The 24482-nt window shown below is 46.5% G+C and overlaps 1 protein-coding gene across 4 annotated transcripts in view; it reads right to left on the minus strand.

The window, feature by feature from the left end:
* Positions 1 to 6456: 6456 nt before the first annotated feature.
* Positions 6457 to 24482, minus strand: part of LOC139410638 (Rho related BTB domain containing 4) — a 69953-nt gene continuing 51927 nt past the window's right edge. For all 4 annotated transcript variants that reach the window (XM_071155995.1, XM_071155994.1, XM_071155993.1 and 1 more), the window contains 4 exons: positions 20330 to 20448; positions 14207 to 14446; positions 13738 to 13843; positions 6457 to 12357 (listed from right to left, as the gene is read on the minus strand). In XM_071155995.1, the coding sequence (XP_071012096.1) occupies positions 12179 to 12357; positions 13738 to 13843; positions 14207 to 14446; positions 20330 to 20448 (644 nt within the window). In that variant the 3' untranslated portion in view covers positions 6457 to 12178. The remainder of the gene's footprint in view (positions 12358 to 13737; positions 13844 to 14206; positions 14447 to 20329; positions 20449 to 24482) is intronic.

Raw genomic sequence — 24482 nt, forward strand, 5'->3', positions numbered from 1 at the left:
CTCCACAAGACATGCTACCAGAGGTCTCTTCACAGTGAAACTCTATTCCACGTCATGTAACTGATGCAAGCAGTAGAATCAGATCTAAAAACCAGATAAAAATACACCTTTTGGAAAGGCGGCGACTGTGAAGAGACACAGATACACACACGCACACACATGCACACACACATATGCACACACACACATGCACAGACACGCATATGCACACACACGCTAGCACACACACACATTGTAATATTGTTGTATGGTGGTATTATACATTTTGATATTGTAGATATGTAGCGGTGTAATAATGTTATATGATGTACTGTTTTTATATTTTGTTTTATGTGTGATGTGCCTTAACTGTTATTTTTTGTTGTTGTTATTTTCACTTTAGTTTTTGATCTATTTCACTTGATTTGGCAATGTAAAAAATATGTTTCCCATGCCAATTAAAGCCCTTAAATTGAATTGAAATGAATTTGAATTGAGAGAGAGAATGCAGGCATGTAGTAGTATATGTTGAGTGTGTATCTGCTCTTTGACAGCGTTGAAGCTCCCTGGTCTCTCAGCTGAGGTCACCTCTCAGCTAACTCTGGTTAACTAATCTTCCCTTGGAGCCCAAATGTGTCTAACACACACACACTTTATACACACGATTCACACACACACACTTTATACACACAATTCACACGCACACACTTTATACACGCAATTCACACGCACACACTTTATACACGCAATTCACACGCACACACTTTATACACACAATTCACACGCACACACTTTATACACACAATTCACACGCACACACTTTATACACACAATTCACATGCACACACTTTATACACACAATTCACATGCACACACTTTATACACACAATTCACACACACACACTTTATACACACGATTCACACGCACACACTTTATACACACAATTCACACGCACACACTTTATACACACAATTCACACGCACACACTTTATACACACAATTCACATGCACACACTTTATACACACAATTCACATGCACACACTTTATACACACAATTCACATGCACACACTTTATACACACAATTCACATGCACACACTTTATACACACAATTCACACGCACACACTTTATACACACAATTCACACGCACACACTTTATACACACAATTCACATGCACACACTTTATACACACAATTCACATGCACACACTTTATACACACAATTCACATGCACACAGAGATATGCACTGACAAAATACCTAATTTATGAACACATTGTATCACTTCTCTCTCCCTGCCCCTCTCTTTCTCTCTTCCCCCTCTCACTCTCCCCCCTCTCTCTCTTCCTGTCCCCTCTCTTTCTCTCTTCCCCCTCTCACTCTCCTCCCCTCTCTCTCTTCCTTTCCCCTCTCTTTCTCTCTTCCCCCTCTCACTCTCCTCCCCTCTCTCTCTCCCTGCCCCTCTCTTTCTCTCTTCCCCCTCTCACTCTCCTCCCCTCTCTCTCTTCCTGTCCCCTCTCTTTCTCTCTTCCCCCTCTCACTCTCCTCCCCTCTCTCTCTCCCTGCCTCTCTCTTTCTCTCTTCCCCCTGCCTCTCTCTTTCTCTCTTCCCCCTCTCACTCCTCCCCTCTCTCTCTCCCTGTCCCTCTCTTTCTCTCTTCCCCCTCTCACTCCTCCCCTCTCTCTCTCCCTGTCCCTCTCTTTCTCTCTTCCCCCTCTCACTCTCCTCCCCTCTCTCTCTCCCTGCCCCTCTCTTTCTCTCTTCCCCCTCTCACTCTCCTCCCCTCTCTCTTCCTGTCCCCTCTCTCCCCTGCCCCTCTCTTTCTCTCTTCCCCCTCTCACTCTCCTCCCCTCTCTCTCTCCCTGCCCCTCTCTTTCTCTCTTCCCCCTCTCACTCTCCTCCCCCCTCTCTTCCTGTCCCCTCTCTCTCTCCCTGCCCCTCTCTTTCTCTCTTCCCCCCTCTCTCTCTTCATCTCTCCCCCTCTCTTCCTGTCCCCTCTCTCTTTTTCATCACAAGGTTGCCATGCCTCTGAGAGATATGGCAAAACATAAACAGGGGAAAGATCAGTTTATTGTCCAACATCTTAGTTAGAACACAGTTATGTTTTCCCCTACGGAAACAGGTCGTTAAATTAGCCCAGAAACGTCATCATGCTGATGGAAAATGCAGCCCACAATGTCATGATGGACATTGTGTGAACTTGGTCTGGTTGAGAGGTGTGTGTGGGTGGAGAGGACAGTGAAGACGTAGATCAACAGCATGCCCTGGAGGAGTGATAGAAAGAGAAGAAGAATGTGCTGTCACTACTCAACTCCCTGGGCTTTTTGGTATGTCACTCTTGTCAGGAATGCCCAGGCTGTGTGTGTGGGCGTGCGTGCAATGCATGTCAACAACAAACAGCTTTTCACTGCTTGTCCATCCAAGAGTGTGTTACACACGGGGTATAAACCCGGATCTCCCACAGGAGCAACCAACATCCAAGGCTGTTAGACCAAGAGGAAATTCCTTGGGCTGAGGGCAGTAACTGGTTTTGAAGTTTGTAGGTGGAGCTACGTCGTCACGTGACCATGGCCGACTCATGACTGCAACAGAATAGTGCATTGCAGTTTACGCTCACTAGCCTCAGAAACCTCTGTTGTAAAGAACCCCGACCCCCAGGTACTTTGAGTCTATTATCTATACTTTCAGCTCAGATATATTATAGTCAGCTGGAAGGCAATATTCTCCCTCCATTCTTCACATTTCTTTTATTCTCCTTGGAGAAAACTGTATCACAGACTGCGTTAAGCGAGGCTGTAGCGGCCTGGCGTTGGTGCTCAGTGGGAACTAGGTACACATCACATCACAGGACACAGCATTCAGGCCTGTAATCAGGGCTTCACCAATGCCAGTGGACAGATGACACAACAAACCAGCAGTAACCACCACACATCTGGAAATGCTCACATTTACTGCAATATGAGGAGAAATTTGGTGAGTTAAGGACTCTGGGTGGCAGCTGGACTTGTGTTACTGGTGATGAATGGGTGTTGTCAACATTGGGGCACATGGGAGGGTTGTTATTGCCATCAACCAATTAACACAAGGCACACAAGCAGATGCACACAAGCACACCGGTTGAGAATGCTGGGTACAAGAACTCCATGACCCTTAACACCCCACTGCGTTTCTGACACCCCATCAGCCATATCACTACAAGTCACCATGGCAACCCAGCGATCCCCAGCCCAGTTCAAATGCTGTTCACTAAACCCTTACCAGACTTTCTCTATTAAAACAAAAAACTCTGAAAGCTGAAAGTAAAATATATTAATGATTAATGTGTCCTATGAGTAGAGCAGTGAGCCAAATGGCATGGGTTTGTGCTGACTCAGTATTCAGTCTGTCTGACTTCCAGAACCTTCCAGGAAACTGTGGAAAGTAGAATATTGTCATGGATACAGGCAGACTGCTAGATGTCTTGTCAGAAAGCCATTGTGTGTTGGTGGGAACAAGCGGAGCAAGCTGGGGAACGACGGTTCAAAATGGGACAACGGCTCAGTTTGTGTGGGCATTGAGATTACAGTGCACACTCACTGTTGGGATATACAGTGGGGCAAAAAAGTATTTAGTCAGCCACCAATTGTGCAAGTTCTCCCACTTAAAAAGATGAGAGAGGCCTGTAATTTTCATCATAGGTACACTTCAACTATGACAGACAAAATGAGAAAAGAAATCCAGAAAATCACATTGTAGGATTTTTAATGAATTTATTTGCAAATTATGGTGGAAAATAAGTCTTTGGTCACCTACAAACAAGCAAGATTTCTGGCTCTCACAGACCTGTAACTTCTTCTTTAAGAGGCTCCTCTGTCCTCCACTCATTACCTGTATTAATGGCACCTGTTTGAACTTGTTATCAGTATAAAAGACACCTGTCCACAACCTCAAACAGTCACACTCCAAACTCCACTATGGCCAAGACCAAAGAGCTGTCAAAGGACACCAGAAACAAAATTGTAGACCTGCAGCAGGCTGAGAAGACTGAATCTGCAATAGGTAAGCAGCTTGGTTTGAAGAAATCAACTGTGGGAGCAAATATTAGGAAATGGAAGACATACAAGACCACTGATAATCTCCCTCGATCTGGGGCTCCACACAAGATCTCACCCCGTGGGGTCAAAATGATCACAAGAACAGTGAGCAAAAATCCCAGAACCACACGGGGGGACCTAGTGAATGACCTGCAGAGAGCTGGGACCAAAGTAACAAAGCCTACCATCAGTAACACACTACGCCGCCAGGGACTCACAGGCCTCTCTTTTCTCATCTTTTTAAGCGGGAGAACTTGCACAATTGGTGGCTGACTAAATACTTTTTTGCCCCACTGTATACACTACCGTTGAAAAGGTTGTGGTCACTTAGAAATACCCTTGTTTTTGAAAGAAAAGCAAATTTTTTGTCCATTAAAATAACATAAAATTGACGTCAACAAAGGGTAAAGAAAAAAAGAAAGAAAAAGAAAAAGCCATATCTCAGACTGGCCAATAAAAATAAGATACTAAGATGGGCAAAAGAACACAGACACTGGACAGAGGAACTCTGCCTAGAAGGCCATCATCCTGGAGTTGCCTCTTCACTGTTGACATTGAGACTGGTGTTTTGCAGGTACTATTTAATGAAGCTGCCAGTTGAGGACTTTGTTTCACAAACTTGACACTAATTTCCTCTCGCTCAGTTGTGCACTGGGGCCTCCCACTCCGCTTTCTATTCTGGTTAGAGCCAGTTTGCACTGTTCTGTAAAGGGAGAAGTACAGCATTGTATGAAATCTTCAGTTTCTTGGTAATTTCACACATGGAATAGCCTTAATTTCTCAGAACAAGAATAGACTGACGAGTTTCAGAAGAAAGTTATTTGTTTTTGGCCATTTTGAGCCTGTAATCGAACCCAAATGCTGATGCTCCAGATACTCAACGAGTCTAAAGAAGGCCAGTTGTATTGCTTCTTTAATCAGGACAACAGTTTTCAGCTGTGCTAACATAATTGCAAAAGGGGTTTCTAATGATCAATTAGCCTTTTAAAATGATCAACTTGGATTAGCTAACACCACATGCCATTGGAACTCAGGCGTGATGGTTGCTGATAATGGGCCTCTGTACGCCTATGTAGACAGACATCATCTCATACAATTCAAGGCATTACACAGACTACACTATTCCAAAAATAAACTGCATAGGATATTTCCTGATACATCCCCTATGTGTGATAAATGGCAGGCTGCGCAGGGTACACTACTCCACTGCTTTGCCCTATGCTCTAGCTTGTATGGTTATTGGTGTGGGATTTTTAGGATCCTCTCTGAAATTCTGGAGACTTCAATAGACCCAGACCCGCTTCTGATAATCCTGGGAGTTTCTGATTCCCCAAACGGATTAACCAACCCCCCAAAACAACTAATCTCTTACAGTCTCATTTCGGCAAAAAAATGTATCTTGTTGTTTCGGAAAAGGAGGGAAGCGCCCTCTACCAAATTATGGCTCAGCGAATTGGCAAACACCACACACTAAGAAAGAATTAAGATATATTCTGAACAATAAATGGTCAACATTTGACCAAATCTGGCAGCCTTTCCTCTCTTCCTTGGACCAGTCGGCGCTGTGAATTTGTGCATTTCAACGCACTCTCAATTGTTTCCAGCTGCAATAGTCATTTACAACATTAACAATGTCTACACTGTATTTCTGATCAATTTTCTGTTATTTTAATGGACAAAAAATATCTATTTTCTTTCAAAAACAAGGACATTTTTAAGTGACCCCACTTTTGAACGGTAGCGTAGATAAACTGGTACGTTATTCTCTACTGATCGGTGAAGTAGACGACCGATGGCAATGTCTCCTATGATCTTCACTGGAGTTCTCTCTCATCTTCTCCTGCCTTTTCTCCACCTTGGAGAGATAATCCATCTAATTTATGATAACAACAGCAGCACAGGAGGCTGGTCACTATAACAGCAGCACAGGAGGCTGGTCACTATAACAGCAGCACAGGAGGCTGGTCACTATAACAGCAGCACAGGAGGCGGGTCACTATAACAGCAGCATTAATAACAAACCTTGAGGTGACTTGCTGGGTGTGTGTGTGTGTGTTGCTTAGCTGACACTAGAGATGTGCCTCTGTAGAAACAGAGACAAAGAGCCAGTGTGTGTGTGTGTGTGTGTGTGTGTGTGTGTGCGTACGTGCGCGCGTGTGTGTGTGTGCGTGCGTGCGCGTGCGCGTGTGTGTGTGTGCGTACATACGGCAGCTTCACATCTTCATGCTTTCCTCTGTATAGACCAAGGCAGGGATCCTTCCAATAGGTCCCCAGGTTGGCTCCCAGCACTCATTGAGTAGGAACAATACAGATATGCAGACATTTTTAACAAAACCGGAGGTCAAATATTAAAATACTAAAACACCAAAAAAACATGTTTAATTATTATTATTATTATTTTAATTTTTTTTTTACAAATCACAGTGGTTCAAAAATATTAAATAATTATTTTTTTATTTTTCAAAAGCAGCAAAACATTCTGATTGTTGTCTTTTTTTATAAGCCCTTAGTATTGTGTATGTGGTGTGTTGTGTTTCATAAGCGTATTAACACAAGCAGTTAATATCACTTTGAACTGGAAAATGAAATTAGAAGGGGGAAACAAAAGTGCATAATAATAATAATAATATGCATAAATCACACTGAAAAGTCACAGAGCAGAGATTCATCTTCACCCTACTACGGCCCCTGTCTCTCCCCCTCCCAGCTCTATGTCCTGGGCCACTTTCGAGACAGGATTCTCTAGGCTAACAGCTAGCTTTGGGTCAAACAAGTGGAGGTTGGGTTTACAAAGTTAACTGTGGAATACCATTACAGCAAAGGAGCAGTTTTGCCTTTTCGAGTCAAAATGGTAGACACAGTACTGCTGTGGAAGTGTCTCAGTCTTTACAGATGGGACTCCCGCCCTACATTTCAAATTAAGAGCCCAGTTCTCCACAACCGCAGTCTCTGTCTAAAGAGCCTTTACCAAGGGGAGGGAGGGAGGGAGAGAGGGAGAGAGGGAGAGAGGGAGAGAGGGAGAGAGGGAGAGAGGGAGAGGGAGAGGGAGAGGGAGAGGGAGAGGGAGAGGGAGAGGGAGAGAGAGAGAGAGAGATTTGGGTTGAAGTTGTTTCTGACTGCTCAGGCAAGCTGGTAAATCTTGGTTTAATAATGTATTAGTACACACATGGTTTAAAGGCTACATAACAGACGGAAAGTGCAGGCCTTGACAGACTGCCGAGTGCAAAAGATCAGTTTGTTACGAAATCTGAAATCTGTTGGCCCTCAATGTCTTTTCCACAGTTTATTATCTATAGCTTCGCTTGTCTGGATGATGTAACAAGGTTTGGGTGACATATTTGTAAGCTCCCAAGTCGGGTGCCTTACTACTGTAGACTACCGTAGGCCTCATTAGCAGAGCCTCTCTGGTACACAGCATAGGATTTACGAAAGATGGGTCGATCCACAGGCACTAAGAGACAAGAAGGAAAGCTGCCTGGTTGAATGTGTGCGCGCGTGTGTTTTTAGCTTGGGTGCCAACCTGAACCCAGAAGGCAGTGGTTTGGAGGCCCCCTCATGCACATGGCAAGCCTATAGGAGGGCTCGGGAAGACAGGCAACCGCGTGAGAATATCTCAAAAAGGCACAGGAGACGCCAGGCCAGGGACAAGCAACAATGGTTGCTTTCCATGAATAAATGTCATGTTAGAAAATATTAGCTTAATCAATGCTACAGCAAATTCTCATAGGAACACTCATGTTTTCTTGAGTTTGTACTACTACACTCTATAGCTAATCTGAACTAGGGTGATGTTAAAGTGACACCATAAAAGAGTCTGGACTAAATGACAGTAGTGCAGTAACCGCAGTTCAAATGATAGTCCATCATCTCACACCAAATGTGAAGTTACAGAAATGAGCCTCTAGGGGAAAATGGGACTCAACTGTCGGTGGCTGGTCAAAGCCAAGGAATCGTTTTACAAGTCCAATCAAAACAGTCCATTTAGCTCCCAAGGCAGCCCGTTGGCCATTCTCAAGGTGTATGAATTCATATAGTGTTAGAACTGGAGTGGCAAACTACAACTATGTACTGTACTAGCACTGTCAATTCCTGGGGCAACCACATGCCCAACAGCTGGCAACCCAAGAACACCATGTCTCATATCTAACCTGCTGCTTCCAAAACACCACAGAACAGTGCTAAGATAATGCTATAACAGTGTACAAGAAGCAAGACATCTCTGTAAAATTCCTGTGTACCGTCAATGTTATTCGGAGAATAAGATGATATAAAATTAGAATATTACGACTAAAGAGGCTTCCCACAATATAGACGCAGGCTTCAATGTCAGCCACTAATGCTATGAATAATATCACTGAGTCCAGTTTGTCTTTGTCCGTGAGCATGAGACACCCACTCAATAAAACCAAGTACACCACATGGACAGTTAAAAAACAAAAGGAGACCCCATGCTACAAAATATCATTGTTTTTTTATAAACTTTTGAAAGAAGTAGTCCATGCCAAGCACAAAAAGGCAGAGGTAAAACGACAGAAAATAAGAAAAGTGCAATCCAATATTAAAAGTCAAGAGAAAAGTGTCATTACAATGCCAAAATTAGGCCACCATGCAAAAATACTAATAACCACATCCCACAAGTATTGACCATCATTCACACAAGGAAACCAGTATCCTCATAGTAAGCTTTGGTATCCGTGAGGTCAGAGGTGTCTAACCCTGGGTCTCTAGGGGTTTACAGTGGCTCCTCTGCTGGTTTGGGACTGACTCAATCAGTTTGCTAACCAGAAACAGACCTTACAATATATGAAATCCCCTTCATCTACTAATTTAAGGACTGTCGTTGACTGACCACCAGTAGACCCAGTGTCTCTCCAGGAGGGCTGGGGTCTGTTGCCACAGAGGGAGGCTCAGTTGTAGGAGACAGACCAGGGAGAGACCTGCCTCTCTGGCCTGGGTGGGGGGTGAGACTGGGTGTGTTAGCATAACCAGACACTGAATCAATCAGTTCAGCTATTATCCTTTGCAGAACCTGTCTGTAACTGTATACAACTACCTTAAAACTACACTACACTGTACACTTAAGAGTATACTCGGTTCCTAATAGTGGATGTACATTTTTAAGGCACAAACCATGAGGGAAGGCTTTGTAGGGCATGTCTACCATTAGTAGGACTCAAATAACTCCTCCTTGGGGCATAGAAAGGGGTCATGAAGTGAAAACATCTGTATGTCCCCACGTCAACCCCAGATGAATGTTCCAATATCCCAGCCCTAAATAGGGGCGCTAGGACTATTTTTTATTTTCCCTTCTATATTTTGTTGGTAAGGTCAGCCTGGGTTATTTTCCCTTCTATATTTTGTTGGTAAGGTCAGCCTGGGTTATTTTCCCTTCTATATTTTGTTGGTAAGGTCAGCCCAATTCTCACTTGGGTCCCATGAGATCCTACCGTACAGCTATTTCAGTAGCCGTTGAAGACTCAAAACATGTCTTCTGTGAAGAAAAGCAAAACGAGCCATGTTTCACACCATCTATCCAACTCCCGCTGTTAGTCACCGTTAGTCACTAGCGGGTAAGAGCGTTGGACCAGTAACCGAAAGGTTGTTGGTTCTGATCCCAGAGGTGACAAACTTGCCTATGTGCCCTTGAGCAAGGAATTGAACCCTATTCGCTCTGGATAAGAGCCCCTATATATATATATATGACGGAAATGTTACAGGAAATCTCAAAGCCACAAATAGAACAACAGTGCTTCATAAAAAAGGTGTCAAAAAGTCTTGTTTTTCCCCCACATTCACTCCTAAAGAGAAGAAAATAAAACACAGTAATCTTCTTCTTTCAACACGCCTGTTCTGATACACTGTGGTGGATTCATGGAGATCTTAAAGGTGCAGTGGGTTATGAAGAGTTCCTCAGCAGTTCAACATCCAACTCCAATAGCATTCAACTAAAAGCTGGAACTGCATCCTCTTTGTTAACAACTGATTGAAACATCACACTCCCTCGCAAATAAATAAAACTGCACCCTGGAACTAAAAGCAAGTCCAATATTTGGTCTAATACTGTATTGCAAATGATGGATTTAACGTAATGTTAAGATTCAACTCTACTCATACTGAAACGACCATCATTGAAATGAATAATACTCTGAATATATTCACTAACACAACGCCTATTAGAAAAATAACCCAAAACCCCTCGAGCTGTTCCAAGAGATCCTAAACCGTTCATAGGACACTTGTGCATCAGATGTGAATGTAACATTATCTTTGTAGATCAGGTTCCTGCATATTAAACACTGATGAAGGACTGGGCTGACATTTCAAAATTAGTGGACAGAAAAGGAACAAGGTGTGCATGTATGTTTAAGTGTGTGTCATAGTGTCTTTTAGTAGACATATTGAGCACCGTTTTCAATTCCAGCTAGAGGAGTGAAAGACAATGTGCTGCAGTGACACTTGGGTTTTACCTGACACTGCAGCTTTAAAGACACACAGACAGGGATCCAAAGATTATTCCTCCTTTCCTAATCCCTTTTTCCTTTCCTCCCATATTTGCCATGTTACGGAGGAGGAGAGGAAACAGGAGGGAGAGAACATGTCACAGCTTCATTTTTGGTATAATACCTTTCAACACTATGTGAGGACAAACAGCTAAAGTTGCCTTTCAAATACAACTGGAATAAAAGAAAAGTCAAAAGCTACTGGAATCAAGGATATAAACAGGTAGGGGAGAAAACTCCTGTTTGCTCCGGGTGACGATGGTGCCCTGAGCAGTGCTGCCCCCTGTGGTAAGGATGAGTAAAGGCAGGCTGGCTGAGGGGCACCCTTGTGGTCAATCAAGGCAGAGCAAGAACTCTGTTCAGTTCTGCTTCTTACTCCCTCCCATGGCAGTGGTATCAAATAGCCCTCTAATCCAGAATTGCTATCAAGTGTTCACTTTGAATGTCTTTGAGGGGGATTTGGTCAGTTTGTTCAGCACTGTTGGCCTCTCCTCTTAGTGTTATGTGGGGGTTGGGGGGGTCATGATGCGTGCTTGAACCACCTGCCATCTGCTGGGCTGGAGCAGGTTCCTAAAGCTAGACTACCCCCTTTATTCCCCCTCCCTTTGAGACAGGTGATTCTAGAACAGTCTAGGTACCCTAGGACAACATTTGGGATTCAAACCTCCAACACAGAGCTTCACTGGGATGAGACCCGAAAGAAAACAAAATGGTGTCAAACTTTTCCAAAATGGAGGAGAAAGTCTATAGATGAGAAGTTAGACAGGCATAAGTGGTGGTCAGAGACTCTGAAGCAAAACACCCAGGTCTGGGATCGGCTCTACTCTAATTTGAAATCTCTGCCGCCATTTTGGTCATCAGGGTCTTCAACACTGCGTGTGTCTTTGGGTGGTGTGTGTCATTACCCCTGACCAGACCTCACGGCGAAAGAAAACCAAACAGAAACATTCCTCCTGGTGTGTTGGACCAGCGCTGGCGCGCCTCTGGCTAACGGTCTGGTCCAGTATTCTAACAGTCTGAATAGACTTGAAGGCAGAGGTAACCTCCCCATAGGGGAGTCTTCGCAGTGGTCTGTGGAATGGTCTTTAGCATCTGTGTGACTGAGAGACAGAGAGAGCCCTTGTTCCCAGTCCCATCACCCCCGGTTGGTGGCTGGGTGGAGCTCAGGGGGAAGAGGCAGCACTGGACTGCGGCCCGGCAAGAAGAGGCCAGCTGGGGTATAGAAAATTGCCCAAGCTTGACCTACAGCTGTGGGGGTGGAGAACCTCGCACGTTTGTTTTACTACCTTTGTGTGGACCAACACATTTATTCCCATTCAAAATCCTATTTTCCCTAACCCAAAATTTACCCTAACCTTAACCCCAAACCCTAAAAATAAACCTAACTAACCTGAACCCCAATTGTAACTCTAAACCTAACCCCTAAGCTTAAAATAGCCCTTTTCTTTGTGGGGACTGGCAAAATGTCCCCAGTTGTCCAAATGGTCCTTGTGAGGACTTCTGGTCCCCAGTACAACCACAGACAATCATACAGAGGTGAGACTTGGCTCTCCCGTTATGGAGGGGTGGTAGGCTCATGGCCTCCTCAGTCTGAGGTTAGGAGGGGTCATGGAGGGGCGACAGCCTCAGGAGACGTGGGGTGAGGAGGACGGGTGTCTCCAGAAGCACCAGCCCCTCTTGGTGTGCTGCTTACGGAGGATCTCTTCCTCCCGCTGGCGCTCCTTCTGAGAGCGCAGGTAGCGATCCTCCTCCTTCAGGAACCACACTGGAGGCCACCGCTGCTTCTCAAAGTGCCTCTGGTTCTCTACACACACAGAGACAGAGACAGAGTGACAGAGAGACAGAGAGACAGAGAGACAGAGAGACAGAGAGACACAGAGACAGAGAGAGAGAGACAGAGAGAGACAGAGAGACACAGAGACAGAGAGAGAGAGAGACAGAGAGGGAGAGAGACAGAGACAGAGACAGAGAGACAGAGAGACACAGAGACAGAGAGACAGAGAGACAGAGAGAGAGAGAGACAGAGAGAGACAGAGACAGAGAGAGACAGAGACAGAGACAGAGAGGGAGAGGGAGAGAGAGAGAGTGAATGAGAGAGACAGAGACAGAGACAGAGAGAGACAGAGACAGAGAGGGAGAGAGAGAGAGTGAATGAGAGAGAGAGAGACACAGAGAGAGAGAGAGAGAGAGAGAGAGAAATAACATCAGAACAGGACGCAGGAGGGGAAAGCGTGAATATAACGGATGAAAAACAAATGTGAAAAAAACAAGTGAGAGCAGTGGAATGGAAAAGGGGAGTGGAGGGGAATGGAGGAGGGGAGTGGAGGGGAATGGAGGAGGGGAGTGGAGGGGAATGGAGGAGGGGAGTGGAGGGGAATGGAGGGGAATGGAGGAGGGGAGTGGAGGAGGGGAGTGGAGGGGAATGGAGGGGAATGGAGGAGGGGAATGGAGGAGGGGAGTGGAGGGGAATGGAGGAGGGGAGTAGAGGGGAATGGAGGGGAATGGAGGAGGGGAGTGGAGGAGGGGAATGGAGGAGGGGAGTGGAGGGGAATGGAGGGGAATGGAGGAGGGGAGTGGAGGGGAAGGAAGGAGGGAGGTTGGGGATTGGAGGAGGGAGGGGATTGGAGGAGGGAGGGGAGGTGGGGATTGGAGGATGGAGGGGAGGCGGGGATTGGAGGATGGAGGGGAGGCGGGGATTGGAGGAGGGATGGAAGTTGGGGATTGGAGGACAGAGGGGAGGCGGGGATTGGAGGAGGGATGGAAGTTGGGGATTGGAGGTGGGAGGAAAGTTGGGGATTGGAGGAGGGAGGGGAGGTAGGGATTGGAGGAGGGAGGGGAACTGGGAAGGGAAGTTGGGGATTGGAGGACGGAGGGGAGGCGGGGATTGGAGGAGGGAGGGATGTTGGGGATTGGAGGAGGGAGGGGAGGTGGGAAGGGAAGTTGGGGATTGGAGGTGGGACAGGCAGTACAAAACAAGCTAAGAATAATAAAAAATTTATTAAACTTTATTAAACTAACAGACATAAATCTCAAAGCACTTCTAAAGCAAAAAACAAACAAGCACTACATTAATATGAGTAGTCTATCTATTGACATGGAGAGGGATGGAGGAGAAATGAGACAAGAGGGAGGAGAGATGAGACAAGAGAGATGGAGAGAAGAGAGAGAGGGCCTTGGTTTGTACCTGGAGACATGACCTTCATGTCTTTGGGGAACTTGCGACAAACGCTGTTGTAGTTGGTGCAGATGTGATGGAGACACCAGGCATAAAGCTGCTTGGCATTGTGGAACTGCCAGGGATGAATGAATAGGTGAGCAGTCCATCAAAAAGGTTTAAATGACAAGGAAGAACACCTCAAACTTTCTTACTTTACAAATAAGAAAGATGAACTTGAATGAGAAGTGGACAAATGGATTTTTAAGACTAATGTCACCTGTCATTGTAGAACAGAGTTCTATACAGTCCTGTATATGATAAATAGGCCTAAGCTTTAGGATGGTCTCATCGTTCAGGGATGTCAGTTACTATTTCACTGGAGGGAACATTCTATACAACCACGTACAGTATTACCTGTATTGCAGTAACAGTGTCTTCACTACAACTGTCACTGAGAATATACAGTGAGTACTTGTAGATGAATTTGGAGACTCACCTGAGCCAACTCCAGGTAAGCAAGCACCTGTCCGTCAATGTCTACTCCCTTCACCAAACACTGTAGCAGCTCATCCACAACATGCTGCTCTGTGAGGGCAACGAGGCGTGGCAGACACAGCCGGTTGGATAGGACGATGAGCTCCATAGGCTCCCAGTCAGGACAGGCCGTCACCAGCCCACAGTATAGGAACTCCAACACCGCACGCATACAGGCACTACTGGTGTCAGGGATGGACACCTGGAGAGAAGGGGAGAGAGAGAAAGAGAGAAGGAGAGAGATGGAGAGAGAAAGAGAGAAGGAGAGAGAAAGAAACAGAGATGTAGAGAGAGAGGGAGAGAAAGAGAGAGAGACGTAGAGAGAGAAATATTTACATTTAGTATGTCTTCCAATAGTAATTTGTCTGTAACTCAAGTGTTTGATTGGAGCCCAACTGTGGTAAATTCAATTTATTGGACATGATTTGAAAAGGCACAACTGTCTATATAAGGTCCCACAGTTGACAGTGTATGTCAGAGCAAAAACCAAGCCATGAGGTCGAAGGAATAGTCTGTTGAGCTCCGAGACAGGATGGTGTCAAGGCACAGATCTGGGGATGGGTACCAAACAATTTCTGCAGCATTGAAGGTCCCCAAGAACACAGTGGCCTCCATCATTCTTAAATAGAAGAAGTTTGGAACCACCAAGACTCTTCCTAGAGCTGGCCAACCCGGCCAAACTGAGCAATCAGGGGAGAAGGGCCCTGGTCAGGGAGGTGACCAAGAACCCGATGGTCACTCTGACAGAGCTCCAGAGTTCCTCTATGGAGATGGGAGAACTTCCAGAAGGACAACCATCTCTGCAGCACTCCACCAATCAGGCCTTTATCGTAGTGTGGCCTGACGGAAGCCACTCCTCAGTAAAAGGCACATGACAGTCCGTTTGGAGTTTGCCAAAAGACTCTGAGACCATGCGAAACAAGATTCTCTTGTCTGATGAAATCAAGATTGAACTCTTTGGCCTGAAAACCAAGCTTCACGTCTGGAGGAATCCTGGCACCATCTCTACGGTGAAGCACGGTGGTGGCAGCATCATGCTGTGGGGATGTTTTTCAGCGGCAGGGACTGCGAGACTAGTCAGGATCGAGGGAAAGATGAACGGAGCAAAGTACAGAGAGATCCTTCATGAAAACCTGCTCCCGAGCACTCAGGACCTCAGACTGGGGCTAAGGTTCACCTTCCAACAGGACAACAACCTTAAGCACACAGCCAAGACAACGCAGGAGTGGCTTTGGGACAAGTCTCTGAATGTCTTTGAGTGGCTCAGCCAGAGTCCGGACTTCAACCTGATCAAACATCTCTGGAGAGACCTGCAGTGATGCTCCCTACCCAACCAGCTTGAGAGGATCTGCTGAGAAGAATGGGAGAAGCTCTCCAAATCCAGGTGTGCCAAGCTTGTAGCGTCATACCCAAGAAGACTTGAGGCTGTAATCGCTGCCAAAGGTGCTTCAACAAAGTACTGAGTACAGGGTCTGAATACTTATGTAAATGTAATATTTCAGTTGTTTATTATTTATTTATTTTTAAATTGCTTTGTCATTATGGGGTATGGTGTGTAGATCAATGAGGATAAAACCTTGGAGATGAAGGGTTGTTCGTCTCCAGTTGAGGAGTACTTTTTGAGCCTGCGAAAGATGAAAGTCCCGCCTTACCAGGGGGTCACTGACGCTATCTTGTTACCCCACTGGGCCTGCCCCTACAGATGGCATAGACGGCCTAGATGTCTTTATGGGATAGAGCTGGAAGCAGAGCTGTGAAAGGGGCCGAGGAAAACACACCTCTGATTGGATCATGAGAAAAGAGCATTTACGTATGCACACCCAAAACGGAGCAGGATCAACATGAAAGAACAGCTAATGTGTCTGCAAATAAGGACAATAAAACTACAGCTACAAACTAACATGGTCCAAGCACACAAAGACAGTCATGAAGAGGGCACAACAAAACCTATTCCCCCTCAGGAGACTGAAAAGAATTGGCATGGATCCTCAGATTCTCGAAAGGTTTTAAAGCTGCACCATCGAGAGCATCACTGCCTGGTATGGCAACTGTTTGGCCATACCAGGCACTACAGAGGGTAGTTCGTACAGCCCAGTACATCACCGGGGCCAAATTTCCAGCCATCCAAGAGGTGTCAGAGGAAGGCCCTAAATATTGTCAGACTCCAGCCCCCCTAGTCATTTTCTACAGCACGGCAAGCAGTACTGGAGCGCCAAGTTAAGGTCCAAGAGGCTTCTAAACAGCTTCTACCCCCAAACCATCTAATCAAATGGCTACCCAGACTATTTGCATTGCCCCCCCTCCCTTCTACACTGCTGCTACTCTCTGTTTATTATCTATGCATAGTCACTTTAATAACTACCTACATATACATATTACCTCAATTGCCTCGACACCGGTACCCCCCTGTATATAGCCTCCACATTGACTCTGTACCGGTACCCCCTACATATAGCCTCGCTATTGTTATTTTACTGCTGCTCTTTAATTATTTCTTACTTTTTATGGGTATTTTCTTAAAACCACATTGTTGGTTAAGTTTGTAAGTATTTCACCTGACAAAGACATTTCGATATGATATGTTGCCAGTCGGCCAAAGTGTGTTTCTCTCCTGAGAGGAGAGCAAACAGATGTACACTTATTCCCACAGCCACAAGTGACGGCCAAAGGTTTACGGGGACAATTTGGGGAGTGATAGAAAGAACTTCTGGGACTGTCGGACCATGGTAACTCCCTTTTCATCTTCCCCCCCTGCCCTCCCACAAACGCATGCAGCATATAGATCATTTTAAAAACTACACCACCCTGGCCACTAGGTGTCACTAAAGTATAACTGTGGTTGGCTTCAGATAAGTACAAACCAAGGCACATTTACATGTTCCTCCTTTAGCAGACACCCTTACCCAGAGCGACTTACAGGATAAATTAGGGTTAACTGCCATGATCAAGGGGGATATAGACAGATTTTTCACCTAGTCAGCTCTGGGATTCGAACCAGCGAGCTTTCGATTACTGGCCCAATGCTCTTAACCAACGCTCTTAACTGCTAGGCTCTCTGCTGCCCTAGGTAGTGATTCAATTAAATGTTATTCTATGTTTTCAACCTTTCAGCCCAATTGGTTGTTCAAATGGTTGGATTAAAAAGGGACGAGACTATTTTAAAGTCTCAGAGCAGTCTCAACACCACTATTGAGTATTGCCTTGTGGTTTAAGCTACAGTAGGAGGTGGGAAGAGCCATGGGACCCACAGGGGTCCTTCCTCAGTCCCAGGGGTGCCCCTCACCTGCCTGTCTCTGTGCCAATTAGGTGAATGTCAGCCTGGCAATGACCCTTCATTATGGCAGAAAAGGTTGAGGTAAAGACACAGGTGGCCCGCTCCAGTTCAAAGCTCCTAAACACACACAAGTCCTTATTCCTCATCAGAATGGCATTCAAACCAAACTATCCAATCAGGGAGGGGTTTATTGAGTTCAACGTGATCTTTTATAGGTGGAAACGTGTGTGTGTGTGTGGGGGGGGGGGGGTGACTGACAAGGACACAGCAGGCTGCTGACACAGCAGATCGTAACAGTAGGACCAGAATAGAAGCGTTATCACAGCACCTCGTGAATACAAACAGTGACAGGCTAAAGATACGAATGAGAGAAATGAGAGAGGAGTGTGGTGAGAAGAGTCAGGGTGAAATGTGTTAAAGTAACTGTCCTGTGAAAATGTCACTTTTAAAAGCTCAATCTATTAACCTGTACACAAATAATGTTGTTGACTCATCCTATACTCATACTTGTGGCCAAAGTACAAATTAGAAAAAAAACCGCCTCAAAAGCCTCATAGTGCCGAGCGACTAGTGCTTTTTGAGATCGGTTCGGTTTCAGTTTGATTATTAAAAAATATTCACGTTCTCAATTTCGGTTTCAAATGTTGTATTTAATCATGAAATGCATTATGAAATAATTACATACAAATTATTTTAGAGCTTTTTAATGGAAATTCCAAAGTAAAAAATAGTGAACATTCAATTGTCAAAACATAGAAAATATTCCATTCTCTGTCAGGTCCACATTGGACAGACATCAATGGAAAAGCAGGAAATTACAATGAAGTAATAAACATTTTTAATGGATGACTTTATTATTTTTCATTCCTTAAAAGTAATCATCTCATCTCTGCTCAGGCAGTAGCAGCCAGACAATGTTCTCTCTGCTCCCCATACTGTACAGTCTTTAGGCTCAATATTTGCTTAATAAAAAACGACAACTTTAATTTCTCTCTAGAGAAACTGCACGTTGTGTTCAGAAAAAAACAGAAAAAAATAAGTTGTTTAATAGCCGGGAAAATAAAAACGAAATGTCGGTTAATCGCTCAGCACTAAAAGCCCCACCACAAATTTGTATCTCAAACAGACTGTTTCAAAAATGCTTGCCTTTTCCTCATAGAAGATGGCATGTTTTTGGCCGAGACGTCTCATTGGCTGAGCAGTCCAATCAGCTGTTTACTTGTCATGAATATTTTAATTGACCGGTATATGCCCACACCATTCAAACACAGAAAAGCTGCTTTTAAACATACGTAATAAACAATTAATGGAAAAAAAACGATTGCACTAATATTGTAATTAACTATAGGTAATATTTCATAGAAATCTGGAAACACTGGACAGCTATTTTAAAGACAGATCGCACTGTGTTAGCTGATGGCAGACAGACCGTCTCAGTCCAACACACTCTGAAACAGAGGCCAGACAAGTCACAGTACACTACAGTACACCGATTGGTCCGAGACTCCCAAGGTCACACGCCTCTCCACGCCACTCTGATTCCTAGCCACGCCCACAACCATAGCCACATCTGTGTCACTCCAAGGGAGGCTTTGTCTATGCACCTCAAGGCCAGCCAGCTAAGCAGGGGAAGTGTTTGCTGCTGAGATTTTAAACACCACGATCATTGCTGCATCACTATGGAAATCTCTCACACAAAGACAAATGCTGGTTGGCCTCACATTGTCCAGAGCCTCAGTCTTTGGTAGATGTACTATGCCAACCAAACGCCATAAAGAGTGTCACAATGGGGACAAAGCCACACGGGTTACCATGGATACGACAACCTCTTAGCCTCCTAGTCTCCACCTTAGAGCACGCAGCACACCATGACCCTGTCCACTCCTCCCTCTCTGTGGACTCTGGCTGTAAGAGTATCCAGAAGGCCTGTCCAGCGTCCTGTTTCCTGGGGCTGCCTGCTTCCTGGCAGGGCCGTAACTCAAAGCCTGTGGGGCCTGGACTGTAACCGTACCTGGGGGATCCAGTTCTCCAGAAGGGCCCAGGCAGCGGACACCCACAGCATCGAGAGAAAAGAGCTCCCTCCCTGGGAAGGTTGGCAGCAACGCCCTGGAAGAGTCTAGTCTTTCTAGAACCCGAGCCATCAGAGAGAAGCCGGGGGTAACTGGACACGCCGCAGGCTCAATGCCTGCATAGTTTCTCATGAGCGGCTCTCTAACATGAATGCATGTCATCTTACACCGTTGTCTTGGGGTCAAATGTCAAAGGAAAAAGATCTCTAAAAGCGGTCCCTTTAAGATACATATTGTCCTCTAGTCTACCACCTCTTGCAGTCTCAGCCTCCCTCCTCAGCCTCCCGATGAGGCTGTGACGAGTGTGTTGATAACAGACAGGAATGTGGGCAGTATGTCTGGTTAGCTGTGATGTGATATTTTAATATTCTCGCGCTGCCTCTTCTCCAACAAGTATGTGTAAAGAGGAAATGACACGGGCCCTCAACCCAGAAAGTGCTGAGGTGAGCCGACTTCCTGCCGCATCTGCTCAGACGCGGAACCGTCTGACCTGCTCGCTTTGGACCATGTTTCTGGCTGTGTGCAACGCCAGTACTGTACATATTGTTGGTTAGCATGGCAGTTGGCTGTGAGCCCCCAGGGGAGGCTTATAGTATAGTGTGCTTTCAACACAACCACGGGTGAAACACAGCTTTACAGATCACAGTGCTGGCCAGCCTCATGCACCCTCCCACCCCACCTCTACAAACACACTTAAATACAACACATCCTTACCGAATCTCTTTCACACTCTCACACTCACCTCCTTGATGTAGCTCTCCATGAAGGATCCGCGGAACATAGCGGCCATCCAGTCACAGCTGGAGATGAGCAGAGGCTTGTGGGCCGGCAGGTAGCCATCGTCCAGGCAGAACACCACATCTAAAACCGGAGAGGGAAAAGAGCACTAATCTCGGAGTGAACCACAGAGTCGAGGCTACAGAGGGGAAGACAGACAGACGGGGACACACAGGGATATACGCAGACAGACGCACACAAAAACAGAGACAGGTAGACAGAGATAAATGGAAAGGTAGACATAGCTCTATTTGACACAGGGTGCAAGGGAGGGAGATGGAAGGACATAGTACAAAACAGAGTTGAGATACTAAGATTGAAACCTATATAGACTTTTGAAGCTGTTCAGATAGCTTGCATCCTACCTAACTACACTGTCTGTAAGGGCTCGGACTGTGGCTCTATTCTGTTAGGATACCCAAGGAATCAGTGTTGGGGAGTAGTGAACTACATTTAACTCCATTTGTGTAACGGCTTTCTTCTATCTCCTCTTCTGATGAAGAGGTAGAACAAGGATCGGACCAAAATGCAGCGTGTCGATTGCGATCCATGTTTTAATAAACAAACGTAAAACACGAATCAATACAAACACTACAAAATAAAGAACGTAATGAACGTAACGAAAACCTAAACAGCCTATCTGGTGAAAACACAGACAGGAACAATCACCCACAAACACACAGTGAAACCCAGGCTACCTAAATATGGTTCCCAATCAGAGACAATGACGAACACCTGCCTCTGATTGAGAACCATATCAGGCCGAACATAGAACTGGACAAACTAGACATGTAACATAGAATGCCCACTCAGATCACACCCTGACCAACCAAAACATAGAAACATACAAAGTAAACTATGGTCAGGGTGTGACAGTACCCCCCCCCCAAGGTGCGGACTCCGGCCGCAAAACCTGAACCTATAGGGGAGGGTCTGGGTGGGCATCTGTCCGCGGTGGCGGCTCTGGCGCTGGACGTGGACCCCACTCCATAATAGTTTTAGTCCACCTCCTTAGCGTCCCTAGATAAGTTACCCTCCTTAATGACCGCTCGGGACAGAGGGGCAGCTCGGGACTGATGGGTAGCTCAGCACTGAGAGGAAGCTCAGCACTGAGAGGAAGCTCAGCACTGAGAGGAAGCTCAGCACTGAGAGGAAGCCCAGGCAGGTAGTTGGATCTAGCAGATCCTGGCTGACTGGAGAATCTGGAAGAGTCTGGTCGACTGGCAGATCTGGAAGAGTCTGGTCGACTGGCAGATCTGGAAGAGTCTGGTCGACTGGCAGATCTGGAAGAGTCTGGTCGACTGGCAGATCTGGAAGAGTCTGGTCGACTGGCAGATCTGGAAGAGTCTGGTCGACTGGCAGATCTGGAAGAGTCTGGTTGACTGGCAGCTCCATGCTGATTGGCTGCCCCATGCTGACTGGCAGCTCTGGCTGCTCCATGCTGACTGGCTGCTCCATGCTGACTGACAGCTCTGGCTGCTCCATGCTGACTGGCAGCTCTGGCTGCTCCATGCTGACTGGCAGCTCTGGCTGCTCCATGCTGACTGGCTGCTCCATGCTGACTGGCGGCCCTGGCTGCTCCATGCTGACTGGCGGCCCTGGCTGCTCCATGCTGACTGGCGGCCCTGGCTGCTCCATGCTGACTGGCGGCCCTGGCTGCTCCATGCTGACTGGCGGCCCTGGCTGCTCCCTGCAGACTGGCAGCTTTGGCGGCATCCTGCAGACTGGCAGCTCTGGCGGCTCCTTGCAGACTGGCAGCTCTGGCGGCTCCTTGCAGACTGGCAGCTCTGGCGGCTCCTTGCAAACTGGCAGCTTTGGCGGCATCCTGCAGACTGGCAGCTCCCTGCAGACTGGCAGCTCCCTGCAGACTGGCAGCTCTATGCAGACTGGCAGCTCAATGCAGACTGGCAGCTCAATGCAGACTGGCAGCTCCTTGCAAACTGGCAGCTCCTTGCAAACTGGCAGCTCCTTGCAAACTGGCAGCTCCTTGCAAACTGGCAGCTCCTTGCAAACTGGCAGCTCCTTGCAAACTGGCAGCTCCTTGCAAACTGGCAGTTCTGAACAGGCGGGAGACTCCGGCAGCGCTGTAGAGAAGGAAGGCTCTAACAGCGCTAAACAGGCGGGAGACTCCGACAGCGCTGAAGAGGAGGAAGGCTCTGACAGCGCTGGACAGGCGAGGCGCACTGTAGGCCTGATGCGTGGTGCTGGCACTGGTGGTACTGGGCCGAGGACACGCACAGGAAGCCTGGTGCGGGGAGCTGCTACTGGAGGGCTGGGGTGTGGAGGTGGTACTGGAAAAACCGGACCGTGCAGGCGCACTGGAGCTCTTGAGCACCGAGCCTGCCCAACCTTACCTGGTTGAATGCTCACGGTCGCCCTGCCAGTGCGGCGAGGTGGAATAGCCCGCACTGGGCTATGCAGGCGAACCGGAGACACCGAGCGCAAGGCTGGTGCCATGTAAGCCGGCCCAAGGAGACCAGCTGCGTAGAGCCGGCTTCATGGCATTAGGCTCGACGCTCAATCTAGCCCGGCCGACACGCGGAGCTGGAATATACCGCACCGGGCTATGCACTCGCACTGGAGACACCGTGCGCACCACTGCATAACACGGTGCCTGTCCGGTCTCTCTAGCCCCCCGGTAAGCACAGGGAGTCTGCCCAGGTCTCCTACCTGGCGTAGCCATACTCCCTGTTAGCCCCCGCCCAATAAATTTTTGGGGCTGCCTCTCGGGCTTCCATCCGCGTCGCCGTGCTGCCTTCTCATACCAGCGCCTCTCTGCTTTCACCGCCTCCATTCTACGATAACCTTCCTCGCACTGCTCCAGCGAATCCCAGGCGGGCTCCGGCACTCTCCCTGGGTCGGCCGCCCACCTGTCGATCTCCTCCCAAGTAGTATAGTCCATACTCCTGCTGTCCATAACGTCCTCCCATGTCCATTCCTCTTTACGCTGCTGTTGCTGCCTGTTGACACGCTGCTTGGTCCGTTGGTGGTGGGTGATTCTGTAACGGCTTTCTTCTATCTCCTCTTCTGATGAAGAGGTAGAACAAGGATCGGACCAAAATGCAGCGTGTCGATTGCGATCCATGTTTTAATTAACAAACGTAAAACACGAATCAATACAAACACTACAAAATAAAGAACGTAATGAACGTAACGAAAACCTAAACAGCCTATCTGGTGAAAACACATAGACAGGAACAATCACCCACAAACACACAGTGAAACCCAGGCTACCTAAATATGGTTCCCAATCAGAGACAATGACGAACACCTGCCTCTGATTGAGAACCATATCAGGCCGAACATAGAACTGGACAAACTAGACATGTAACATAGAATGCCCACTCAGATCACACCCTGACCAACCAAAACATAGAAACATACAAAGTAAACTATGGTCAGGGTGTGACAATTTGGCTGTAGGTTGTTAGTAGGTTAACTAAATTAAAATCTTGTTAGTGTTTTCAGTAGTTTAATTACTTTTTTTTGTAGTTTTGTAGCTAACTACTGGAACTACATACTAGTCTTTTTGCAAAAAAAAATTATGGGTAAAGTAGGTAAGAATTTTATTTTCCTTCATCAGACTGCCTAATTCTCACTTGATACATTGTTTTTGTGTTTAATATGAGAAATGACATTCTGTTAGCATCTGACTACAGAGCGATTAAGGCAGCCCTCAGCACCTCTCTGATTCAGAGGTGGTTGGGTTAAATGGGGAAGACACACCTCTCTGATTCAGAGGGGTGGGGTTAAATGTGGAAGACACACCTCTCTGATTCAGAGGGGTGGGGTTAAATGTGGAAAACACACCTCTCTGATTCAGAGGGGTGGGGTTAAATGTGGAAGACACACCTCTCTGATTCAGAGGGGTTGGGTTAAATGTGGAAGACACATTTCAGTTGAATACATTCAGTTGGACAACTGACTAGGTTTCCTTTTAATATTTAATTTTATTACATATGATAATTTTTCAGGAATTAGTTTGGAAGTAGTGAACTACTTTTTCAAATGAACTTCAGTTAAGTACATTTTTCTTAAAAGATAGCTTTAGTGTAGCTTAAGTTCTTCCAGTGTGAAGTAATTGGTAGCTTTCAGACTAGCTTCCCCAACTTTGTCAT

The sequence above is a fragment of the Oncorhynchus clarkii genome, chromosome 6 (assembly GCF_045791955.1).
Source record: "Oncorhynchus clarkii lewisi isolate Uvic-CL-2024 chromosome 6, UVic_Ocla_1.0, whole genome shotgun sequence".
In the NCBI taxonomy this organism is placed as follows: domain Eukaryota; kingdom Metazoa; phylum Chordata; class Actinopteri; order Salmoniformes; family Salmonidae; genus Oncorhynchus; species Oncorhynchus clarkii.